The sequence below is a fragment of the Leuresthes tenuis genome, unplaced genomic scaffold (assembly GCF_036924035.1).
Source record: "Leuresthes tenuis unplaced genomic scaffold, fLeuTen1.0.hap1 SCAF_23, whole genome shotgun sequence".
NCBI lineage: Eukaryota > Metazoa > Chordata > Actinopteri > Atheriniformes > Atherinopsidae > Leuresthes > Leuresthes tenuis.
In genome coordinates, this window is record NW_027325377.1 from 16,163,135 (window position 1) to 16,175,392 (window position 12,258).

The 12,258-nt window shown below is 41.7% G+C and overlaps 1 protein-coding gene across 1 annotated transcript in view; it reads right to left on the reverse strand.

The window, feature by feature from the left end:
- The window catches only part of pawr (PRKC, apoptosis, WT1, regulator), a 55,692-nt gene that overhangs the window by 17,382 nt on the left and 26,052 nt on the right, over positions 1-12,258 (reverse strand). The window contains exon 3 of the mRNA XM_072377073.1: positions 4,004-4,132. Within this exon, the coding sequence (XP_072233174.1) occupies positions 4,004-4,132 (129 nt within the window). The remainder of the gene's footprint in view (positions 1-4,003; positions 4,133-12,258) is intronic.

A 12,258-nucleotide genomic window follows, 5' to 3' on the forward strand; every position in this document is an offset into this window, starting at 1 on the left:
TGAATAAATCCTGGAAATTCCAAAGGTTTCACAATCTTTTTCTTGCAACTGTATATGTGCTGGTGATCATGTCTTCCAACCTATTTTGGTACGGAATATACACTAAAAATTTAAAAAATGGGTTTGGGCCCATTCAAATGTCTTCCTCGGACATTTATGGCCCGGTATGGTATATATTTTGTGCTTGACAGTTGATTCAATCAAAAAATCTCTGAAGGTTTACCATTTTTGCCCATAGAGAGGCCATTCTTTGTCATTCCAGCCAGTCGCCACACAGCAAAGCACTCAGACTTGTGATAAGATCACAATTTCACTGGAGCCATTCAATAACTTCATAAGGGAAATGCTCAAATAAGATGCACGCCTGGCATTTTAAAGACAAACAAAAGGCTTCCAGGTGAGCAGATAATTCCAGGATCCTGGGAAGCAAAAGCCAGTAATGTGCATGTTGAAATAAAAACATTTGCTTGTTTCTTCTGCCATTTATTTATGGTATCTAAATGCTCGGCATGATCATTTTAGGCTGAAATTGTGCCCATAGTGCTCTACTGCTTCATTTTTTTTAACTATATGCTTTCAGTACATTTTATCAAGGTGCTAACCACCCATAGCAGTCTGAGTGTTTGATGCTTGCTCAAGTAAAAGATGTCAAAATGCCAAGCTGAGACAGGCTGAAAGAAAAAAGAACACAGCAAACCTCAAAGTCACATAAATCTCTTGCCTTTATTTCCACCAGTACAGTTATCTTGGTGCTTTAGAAAAGAAAAACATTAAGGATCTGCAACAACATCCTTCCATGTTTTTCTATACAAGTAGTCATGTTTTGTCTCGTTTCTCATTAACAAGCCACCTTTTGTGCCTGTTAAATAGAACATTGGTGTGGTTTTATTGGCTCATATATCTGTAGTCCTCAAAATCCTGAATCAACATAGGTGTGAATGTGATCAAATATTGTTTCAGGGAGCAAAATGACCTGCTTGCACAACAGCTGCTGCTCCTGCAGGAAATGTCATGTGATGGGTGGTGTGCCTCCCCTCGTTGTACAGACAAGATGCTCTGTATCAGCACCGCGTTTGGACTGAAAGGCGATAATTAAAAATGCAGATGAGGCTTGTTATAAAGCGCTCGATTTAGATATCTAGCAGCTTATCGTATCCAGGTGAGAGTGAGACAGACAGGGAGCTGGCGCCGCAATAAAAGCAGATGATCCCGAGGAATGTTCCATATGGTTCTGGCTGCTGGGTCCCTGAAACAGTTTTCCCTGTAGGACTTGCATACCAGAGGGAGGTAAGCCATAATAACCAGGACCACATGCCTGCAGTGCTATCACAGCACCTGCACGTCTCAGATACAAATAAAGAACAGTTTGTCCATGCTCTAATCAGAAAAGACTAAAAATACAAATCTTGGAAGATTTGGAAAAGAATAAGGTGTCACTTCTAAATTTGAAGCATTCGATATTTCTTAGTTGGAGTAGCCAGTATGTCTGCAGCAGCTAATGCAAAAGAATAAAAGCTTGTTTTACTTGGAAAATGCTCTGAGATCTGGAGAGATGGTTAACAGCCTCAAAACTCTGAAGGAGGCTGAGCTTTTTGTTCTTTTCGTTCAAATATCTTCATACCAGCAAGGGTGTAAATCAGGATGAACCTGCCAGAGCAATTTCTGGCCTCCAACGTGATAAATGGGGCAGGATAAGGATGCCTAATTTTTTTTCTACATGCTCTGTCTCAACAGATGGCTGACTGACAGCTTTGTAGCAAATCCACTGACATAATTGTATCTCTGTTGCTTATGAGCAGACTGGCGGAAACCTCCATCAGGATAAAAAGAACCGTTTTGTATGAGTGACAGTGAGATATCTGATGGCAAGACACTGCATAGCCACATCTGGTCTGTGTTAAAGCTAATATTGAGGTGGTAAGATTAGATTCAGAGAACATATTCTGTTTCAAATGATGGACTGAAGACCTCTACTAAACCAGATGTGTGGCAAAGCCGCATGAAGCCAATTCGACTGAACTGTTTGTTTACACGTACTCCATGTAAACAGTCGAATCCTTTGGTTGAGATTTCTTTTTTTTTCCTTAATCAAGGCCACATCTCTGCAGGTGCTGTCACAATCTTCCTGTTAGTGTGGTGTTTGTGTACATATTTCATACACAAGTCTTCATTTGGTGTAAACAGCCTTAGACGGTTCCAGCCCAAAACAAAATAAGCCTGCTGATGCATTACAGTCAATCCATCTGGAGCGCAACTCCCAGCAACAACCCCGAGAGTTGTCATTTGATTTTTGATTTCTTTGAAATAGCCATTTTCGTGTCAGTCGATCTTTTTTTTTTTTTATTTCTTTGTTAAGAGAAATACAAACACAATGGATTTTTTCTGTTACACAGCTGGATGCTTTCCAAATCCTGCCCGTGCTCAATTAGAAGTCACCAAGTGTGCATTTGCAGCCACTCTGCAATTACATGCGCTGCTTTGTGGAATATGAGGCACCGCTCCGGTCGAAAAAGAAAGACTCGCGTTACAGGCATTTTATTTTTGTCTTGCTTTGGCAGAGAAGCAGCGACTCGCAGGCCAACTTCGTCGCATTCACCAAACAGAAAAACTGTTTCGACATTTGATGCAGCAACACAATCAACAAAAAGTTGAGAGAAGGGCCACGAAAGTATACAAGTAACGGTGCAGAAGATTCGACCACCAGCAGATTAAGTGTTGACTAGTGAGGGTGTCAGAACTGGGAATAAAAGGAGCACCCACTAAAGTATTTCCAACTTTAGGGATGAGTCATGGCTCGCCACTTGGTGCCAAACTGCAAAGAATGTTGATCTTTCACAACACTTACAGAGCATTATATTGTGAAAATATTCAGGGAGTGTGGGGCAATTTCTTGTGTATAAAGACTAGTCACCGCTGCTGCATGTGCGTCACGCTAGAACCCTCGGGTAGCTCTGCATGACAAACCATCATGCCACGGTGATAAGTATCGTCATCTGGGCCCAGGAGTACGTTACCTTGGAAAATCGCCATTAGCATAATTAGCGACAGCATCCAGAAATGCAGAAGCATATGCTGGAACTTTGGAGAGGCCTATGCTGCTATCAAGACCACATCTCTTTCCAGGAGTTCTGTGGTTATTTCAGCAGGACAATGTTCTCAGTCTGTTTGAGTTCCAACAGCGTGGCTTCATAGGCACAGTGTGTGTGCTAGACTGGCCTGCCCACAGTCCCCATCTATCTGCTGTTAAAATGGGAAAATGTTTCGCGCATTTCGAGGGGAGACTCAGAAATCACAGATTGCTGAGCAGCTGAAGCTTGTATTCAGTGAAGAATGGACACATTTTTCTCTGAAAAGATAAAAACGTGTATCTCCTGCTCCCAAACAAATAGTTCAGTAAGAAAGCACTGTGATGTAATGCTAAGAGCGGACATGTCTCTATCCAAACCTTTTCCCGAGTCTGTTGCTAGTCTAAAGTCTAGTTTTGTTTATTTTTTTCAAAATACGACGAAGTTGGCTGATGAAGACAGTGAAAAATTATCTCTTTTGCACTTTTTTTGTACTTGTACTGCAATCAAACAACGGTGCAAACAAATGAACAAATTACAGATCAAGGTTTCTGCTCTTTAGGAGCTTTTTGTGGAAATGGGATTTGTATTTAAGAAGGAGTGGAAATCGCATTGCTGCTGTGGATAAACCTTTAGGTATGCGAGACATTCCGTGGGCAAAGAAGGCAATAACTCCAAAAACCAAAAGACTATTTCAGTTTCAGCACGATTTAGGGATTTTTTTTTTTGTTTTAGCTTTTGACTTGAGCAATGATGAAATGCTGAGACACCTTTGTGTTTTGCATCACTTCGGCTTCTCACACAAACTCAGCCTCTGGGTTCTCTTGGTGTCTCCCTGTGCAACAGTGCCTCTGTTTGGCAGCAACGATGCAACTATCTGTGCAACATTAAGCCCAAACAAATGGTGAATAAACACATTCTTACTAAGAAAAACTTACCATTACGTAGCCAGTGGCTGGGTCAGCTGTCATGGCCTCATTCTGGAACGTATTGGCCTGAACCAGTTCCTCTTCCTCTTTTCTGTCATGCTTCTCTCCTGTGTCATCATCATCCAGCTCATCCAGGCTCTGAGAGAAGATAGTGAGAAATAAATCAGGGAAAATCGTCAAATGGTCACAAGGATTGTTCTAAAATGTATCTGGATGCAGATGTGAACTATTCAGCATTAATTCAGCGATGGAACGTAATCAAGAATTCAAAGCCAAAGAAAGTTAGGGTACGTGATTAGTTAATGGTGGTTTTCCAGCATCAGCAGGCCATAAAAACAAGCTGCAGCAGAAGTGGAAACACAAAGCTCCAACATGCTCACATGACCATGATGTTTTGGGTGAAGTAGAGAAAAATGTGAAATATGTGAAATCTGCTTCTTCTCAACTCAACGAACACAAGGAGCCACGTTAGTGTGTTTTTTTAAATAACTACAGAAAAAGGGAGTTCAGCTCTATCTACTTCTATCTACTAATAAAAATGTACCCATGTGCAGTCATTTAGTCATTTTAAAATGCAACACACAACCACTGATTTGAATTGAATACGTTATTAATCCCAAAGGGACATTATATTGTCGCAGTGGTAATTAAAAATCTAAAGCAGATTACGTATTTCGTCTCAAAGGAGTTCCATCTCCTGGCGCAATCGTTATAAAAGGAAATTCGAGATACATCTTGCGTAGCGAGTAGAGCAGTGACAGGCAATTTCATTTCCACAGTAACAGCAATTTTTGACCTCCAGCAGAAAGCAACTAAGGCTCTTAATCCTCACAAGACATGATCGCATTCACTTCCTGGTGTCCCTGAGGAGCTGTTTCTCCAACACTAACCCAACACCAGATGGACTCTGGTATGGCAACAGGAAAACAGTCTGCACAAGGGCCTTTCACCTCCTGGGGACAGTCAGAGGGGAATTCTGACCAGTGGAATGTCCCTTGAAAACACAATAAAAGACACGTATAAACACTCAAAGAGCAAACATCCCTTTGACCGAGGAGAAGGGAGTTAGCTTTCATTATTAGGGAAGAGATCTTAGAAAATCCTCACCCTCATTTATCTGGAAATGTGTGCGTGACCCAGGCTTCCTATTTGCATAACTTTACAAAGTTCCTAGGGGTCATCTGTTAGGAGTGTTGAAGACGCACTCCATAAAGAGCGCTTGGAAATAGGATGGATGGTTGGATGGTGACGAAAGCCAGAGATGGGGCCAAACTCTCAGAGGGGCACAATGCAAACCGGGCTTTCCTGTTTCGCGCCGCAGGGCGAACAAAAGATGCCCGCTCGACAGAGCCTTCGTTGGTAAAAATAGCCTTACAAGGTTAACAAGGAATGCAGTCATTTGCAAGGCTTTTCCTGCCAAACGGTTTATCAGCTGTCCTTGGGGAAAATGCCTTTTTTTTTTTTTTCTTCTTTCCAACTCTCACTCAAAGATTAATGTTTCCACTCTCTCCACCACTTCAGATCACTCTTCATCTCTCACATCTGAGGTGCTGCAATAAACACTTGTTTATGACATAGCTTTTGATTTCCTTCAAGAGCGCTGTTCTTGACTTGGATTGCTCTTACTAGCTACTCTGGACTTGTATCCAAATCTTTGTTGTTTTTCTAGAGTGACTTAAATTCTTCTAACATCAAGACCTTATAATATGTGGGAAATAAGAGGTTTTGGGGCTACCAAAAATAAACACATTAAACAGAAGTCTGCCTGTGTCAACACAGAGTGAATTGTGACTAACCGCTCTGCTATGCACGAACTTCCCTCAAACGTGGAATTGGGAATCTCAAAGTTTGTTTTGGAAAAAAACACGAAGCCCATTTTGTTCTCTAGTATTACAAACTGCGTTGCGTTTTCATCTAATCCAAACAAAAGGGAAGGGGATCCGTGTGCATCCATATAAGGAATGTTTCTGCTCCTGACTTCACCAAAAAGTGTGGATTTTTCCAGCCAGCTTCTCCCCGAGCAGCTCCAACAAGCTGTGAGGGTGCAGAGGGACGAAAGTGCAATAGTTTGACTTTGAAAGCTCTAAACAATGTGCTCACTTTTCAGCACTGAAAATGCTCAGAAAACAAGAAGAGAAAACCTATTTCAGCATAAACGGTGTCAGAACTCATTGCGTATAGCAGGTAATCATGGCGCTGTGTATTACTTACACATTCTGAATTGACTTCATGTACTTTTACTGAAACAAATGATGCCATCTGGTTTCTATTCATCTATACGAGTAGTGATTTTGCAACAGCGTGAAAGTTAAATCTTGGGAAAAGCTAAGACAAGATCCAGAGGAAGAGTGCAGACATATGTGGTCCTTTTCCCCAAAAATGGTCTCCCTGCTCTAAATCTTAATCATATTTGGAAAGTTGGGTGCACATTGCCCAGCTGTGACTAATTATGCATGAAGAAAGCGTTTTTTATACAACCCTAAAGCACCAGATAAATTCCTGCACTGTCGAATTATGTAACCATCGATCCTCGGAAACTGTGTAACATAAATTTCTTGCTGGGATGATAAGGCACGCCAAGTCGAAGACATTGAAATTAAATTTCCTGTTTACAACTGGACCAACCATCGGGGCTTCACAAGAGAGTTTACTTCAGCAAAACACTTTGACGGCCTCAATACCCACGTCTGTCACTCTGAGCATGAAAAATTAAAGAAGCTACATCTGGAGCAGAACTTCACGGTCTGCTGGAATGTCTGTTGTGGTTGGAAAGTCTCTTTGAGGAGGAAAAAAATGATCAGACATTAATTCTGAAGCCCCGTCTTTGACAGCGAGAATGTATCGGAGTATTTCTGGGCAGGCTGTGCGCTTTACGTCCATGCATTGGACTTTAAAATGATTAAGAAATGAACGCTGGCTGATCAGGTATTAGCTGATAAGCTACCAATTACTGAATACTTAAAATCATCACCAAATGAGAGCGTGTTGAACAAAGACGTATGAAAAACTGAATAACTGAATCATTCTTCTATTCTTTAAACTACAAAATAGTAGGCACTTATAGCCACAGCGACAACCACGGCAACCACTGCTGCAGCTATGCAAACACACAATACCAATGGACAAAGCAGATCTCCTCTATTCATCTTTGGTACAGATATTACCATATGTTTCTACACTAAAAGCCAGTAAAATGTGCTTCTTTACTTTGCTGTCGTGCGATTCGTGAAAAAACATTACTCATTCAGCCAGTCAAACAAAAGTAAACTTTAAAAAAATGTCCTTAAAAATAGGGGTTAATATCTACAGCCTGGGGGAAATATGATCAATATCAACACAAGTTTTAATCTATATATGTATAATAATAATAAATCCTTATCTATCTTTATTAAAGCTCTTTTATAACTGCTAAATTAGACATTAAACACCTGAAAATGACTCTCCATAGTGATCATTTATTTATGATATGGTTTCATTGACAGAAAATAAAAAGTATTGGATTGCAGCTCGATAACGAACCCCGACACCGACGGTTAAGTTGGTTGTAAAAGTGTTTAAATGTTGATTTAATCAGAAAACCATCACCCTGTTCTAATATAAATCCAATTTTCCATACATGCTGTTTTGTCACCCTGCCAGTGCTCCATCCACTTGGTTCTCAGATTCATCTCTAAACAATCAAAAGGGCACCTCCGCTGGAGGTGCACTCATACAGAGGAATTAATGACTTGTTCGAATTAATCACCCGTCACTCGCCACAGCACAGAGACTTCATTAAGATGATCTATTAGAGAAGAGAGAAGTGTTGTGCCTGCTCTTTTTTAATCATGGCTGCCAGTCAACCGAGGTAACAGCACAGACACGAACAGCCCTGTGCACAGGTATGGCAGAGATCAAAGTGAGGACATCCACCCCGGAGCTGCTGGTTGATTAATGTGACACTAACAACGGCTAAGGTCAGCGCCAGAGGCATGCCAACTCTAAAAAGACTGACGCGTTATTTGACAACCTTAAAAAAGGTGCGAGAGGACAAAAATAAACAAAATTCAATCTTTTACCGAAAACGCACTTCATCGAAAGAAATAAGGCTGAGATGAAAAAAGCTTTTCGTTTCAGCATTCAAGGATGGTCTGAGAGTCTCCGAGCAAACCTGGAATTTGTTTGACCTTTATTTAGCCGAGATCAAAACTCTTTTTCAGGTCAGGGCAAAAACGGCGCAATAATTATGCTACACAGACCGTCACATTGCAAACACTCATAGACGGCCAAAGCATAAGAAAAAGATGAGAAGGCAAAAAAAAAAAGGTGAAAACTAAGGATGCTATTTTTAAAGATTGATCATCACATCAGTTTGGATTTTGGAAACCTTCTGGGTATGCTGGTTCTTATTAATCCAAAGCTTTTTGGTTTGATTCAAGTCATAAAATCACACACAGGGATTTTTCGTGGTGGGGTTTTTTGGGGACAGAGAAGAGTCAAACAGTGTACGAGACATTCTCAAGAATCAAAGCTTGAACTGACCTCAAAGACCGGGGTTGTTTTCTTTCAAATCGTCTGTTTATCAAGTACAATCCTTGCACTTTTGGGCTTTGAACTTGAAGTTTCCATGACCCTCACTTCCACTCTAAGTCAGACTACAGTTTTTCTTAATCAACAGTAAACCAGACCTCAAAGCGAGTTCCCTTCACATGGGGGGGTACAGCAAACAGAAAGGTTTCAGCAAACCAACAACAGGAGTCTCTGGCTCTGGCTGTTGACCCAGAGAGCAGCGTCAGCATTCCTCTGGATGTGTCAGGCTGAACCAAAGGCCTGAGGGCAGGCCAGCTGGGCTCAGTAGGGCTCGGCAGAGATCTTTAACTGTCTGCAAGAGCTTTAAAGCATCTGTGGGAAACAGCTCTCTGTGTGCTTGTAGGTTTGCCAAACTTGTTCTGTGGTCTAATAATCTCAACCATAGGCCGGAGCGAAGCAGCGGCAGCTCCAACTGAACCTGGAAGAAGTCTGATTCTGTGCATGTTTGCAGGGGAGAATTTGCAGCTTCTCTTGTTACCCTGTATAAATGGGACTTAACACCCCAAAACCACAGACCTCCACTGACAACCACACGGCCCCTGCTAAGCTCTCCACTCTGTGACGTCAAACTCGACAAGAAGTCTCACAATAGAGCTTAAACAAAAAAAACTCGACTCATGTTGTCACTCCAGCAGAAAGAAGCTACACAGATTAAATCTCTCTTGCTGAAATATCACATTATTAGAGTCCTGAAAAAGCTGTATCTATTTAAGGGGAGAAAATACACTTTGAATATTTACATAATGTGCTACAGAGGCATTTTATGTAAAACACTGCATCACCGAATTGGCAGCTGGATGAAAGAAAACGTGCCGAAACCACCATCACCGGTGCAATCAGATCCCTGCAGTGGCTGCAGCTTTCCTGGTTGAGACACGGCTGAAAATTGTCACCAACACAGTGCGGCAGTAAAGCCAAAACAACACCAAAGTGAATAGGCGCCCTAGTTTTTCATTTCATCAATAAAACACGCGATGGAGGCATCACACGTGATGGAGTTGTCCTTTAAAGCAGAACTGGGTAACATCGACAAGAAGGAGATCCTTTTCCGTCACTCTCTGCTGTGCTTCAGCTCTGCCTCCGAAGCTCCGCCCCACAGAGGAGGCTGCCATGCACCAACAGGGGGGTAACCATGACATCTGTAGAAGTACCACCGAATGACGTGCCACCATTTGGACACGCATGGGGTCGCGCTCAAACACTGACGTCACAAAGGGTGCACTTCGGAGGAGTTTTGGCAGGTCACGCCAAAACAAACCGTTGCTGCTCAAAGTGTGGGTTTGAGAACTGACGTGTTCTCATGGTCTTCACATGGCCTCTATAGCCACTGTGGCACCGTTCTTTCACTTGTATTATAACATGGAGAAGTGTATGAGGATCTCAAATAACCCTTCTCTCTCTGCTTTGGGCTTACTGCAGCTGCAACTCTGACTGTCAGCAGACCAGAACAGCCTTCTGACTGTGACCACTCTGCATGCACAAACTGACAGGATGTAAGCGTGGCAGTAGTTTACCAAGCTTTTATCAACACTGCTGCCGCTGTATGGACTCAATAAGTCAAGTCAATAAGTGTCAATCCAGTGACTCACTGTATAAATCTGAAAAATAGGCATATTTAGCCTTTAAATGTCTGGTGCAAAACAATCAGAAACCTATAATAAACACAGGACTTTTTGTTGCTTTCTTGGTAAACATTTAGCTCGTGTCTGAATGCATGTAAAACAGATTTGCACAACCTGCATTATTGCCAGAATTAGTGGCTTTAAAACAAGAACTCAAGTCTTAGTTATGTAAGAAAAAAATAACCAAAATGAAAGAAAAACTCACATGCACTCAGACAAAAGTAAAAAAGAGCTCATGTGGGAGTGCATGTGAGTCAGGTCTCGGTTGTTTCATAAACCTGACTGCTTTGTGTTGTGTGCTCCGTTTCCTCCAGGTATAAACATGATCATCCCAGGGAATAGAAAGCAGGCATGCCCTGCTGTGTAGGAGGTTTTCTATCTTTTCGATGGTTTACACAACCCTCTAACTCACTGACCTGGATCTGCACAGAAGAGATTACATTAAGACCAATAGGTTTGTAACACTTTGCAGTGTTTTCGTCTAGAAAATGTTTATGCTGTGGGTCCTGCCCTTCATTGCTTTCCAGTTTGGCATCAAAATCCATTAGCTGGGAGTAGAAGCTTGATTTGTGCAACTCATCACAATGAACATGTGGTCCAAATCCCCTCTACTTAACTCATACTAACATTAGACAGCCCATTGCTGACTTTTAAAATGATCAGCACTTATTACCAAGACTAGAAATAAATTAAGACAGATAATATTGACTGTGTAATTCGAGAAAGCGTCAGCCAGATAAAATACATAATCTATAGTATTGAATGGAATGATTTAGTCTAGAAAACTTGCAAAAATGATTACAAAATTCTGGTAATTATCTGCACAGACACTCACCCTCTTAATATATGAGATTGCAAAACAACTGATTTCTCTTTCTTGAAAGACTCGAGATTGTTTTAACATCTGTATGTTCCGACCACAGACCAGAGTGGCTGTAACTTAAGCCAGAGAGAGACGAGTTGTGATGGCAGCTGGAGCGTTTATTCCTGCCATCCAGTTCCTGCAAGCCAGCAGTAATAACGGGTTGCCTTCAGTGTACCGTACTGAGGCCGCAGGAGGAAGTGGTCCCGTGTTTTGTCTAACCCCTAATCTTGTGTTTGCCCTGGTGCTGGCATGTGCAATCCTTCCTCTCCCAATGCTTTTTGATCAATCTGCACAAAGCCTAAACCTGTCAGTTTTACCAAAGGTGCAGCAAAGGTGGTCGGTTGGTTGTTTTTAATCACAAATCTCAAAAGAGCTCCTAAAAATCATACAAAGGAGGAACAGAGGAGGCAAAGGAGCACAGGGCAACGCGACCACATCAAACATCCTGCTGCTTTCCAAGTGGGTACTTAGCCGTCTTTACAAGACATCCCCCGTTTTTCTGCTCGTACACGCTTTAACTCCTAACTTTATCTGGGAAAATCTTACAGGGAAATAACCTTAGGGTGAAAACCATGAACTGCAATCGTGTTTGGCTGGGGAGCTCTCTCTCCCCTAATTTGCAGTTCTCCAAAACAGATAATCTTTTAAACGTCTTGCATTTTGAAACGCTAGATTGTTATCCTGTCTTAAAATGCAGTTAAATATTATATAAATATAAAGCAGAACAGCCACATAACACTTATCAGAGAGTGTATACTATACATCTGACAGCAATCCCATTAGCCATGAGCGGGATAAACAGGAAGAATATCTTTGAACTCTCTTAGACTTGGTAACAGGGCTATTTTATCAGAGCAGTACAATGTGACCCCTGACCTCAAACTATGGTTGACAGCCTCTACTTCTCCTTGGAATGTCAGGTATCTCAACGCACTGAGTGCCTATGCCTGTAGCACAGTACAAATGGGTTGGATGACATCTGTTATCCAAAGCAATTGTTTTCTTTTACCAACAAATCCTCTTGAGTGCTCTACCTTGCAACCTGGCATGGACTGAATTTGTCCATTTGGCAAAAGAGAAACTGAAGTATTGTGTTAGCACAAAGAGAGAGGAGACACTCTCTGCCAAAGCGAAGCCCCGACACTTGAGGAGCAGAAATCTGCCTCTGCATTGAAGCAGTTTATCTTATGAGAACAAGGTGGTCGGAC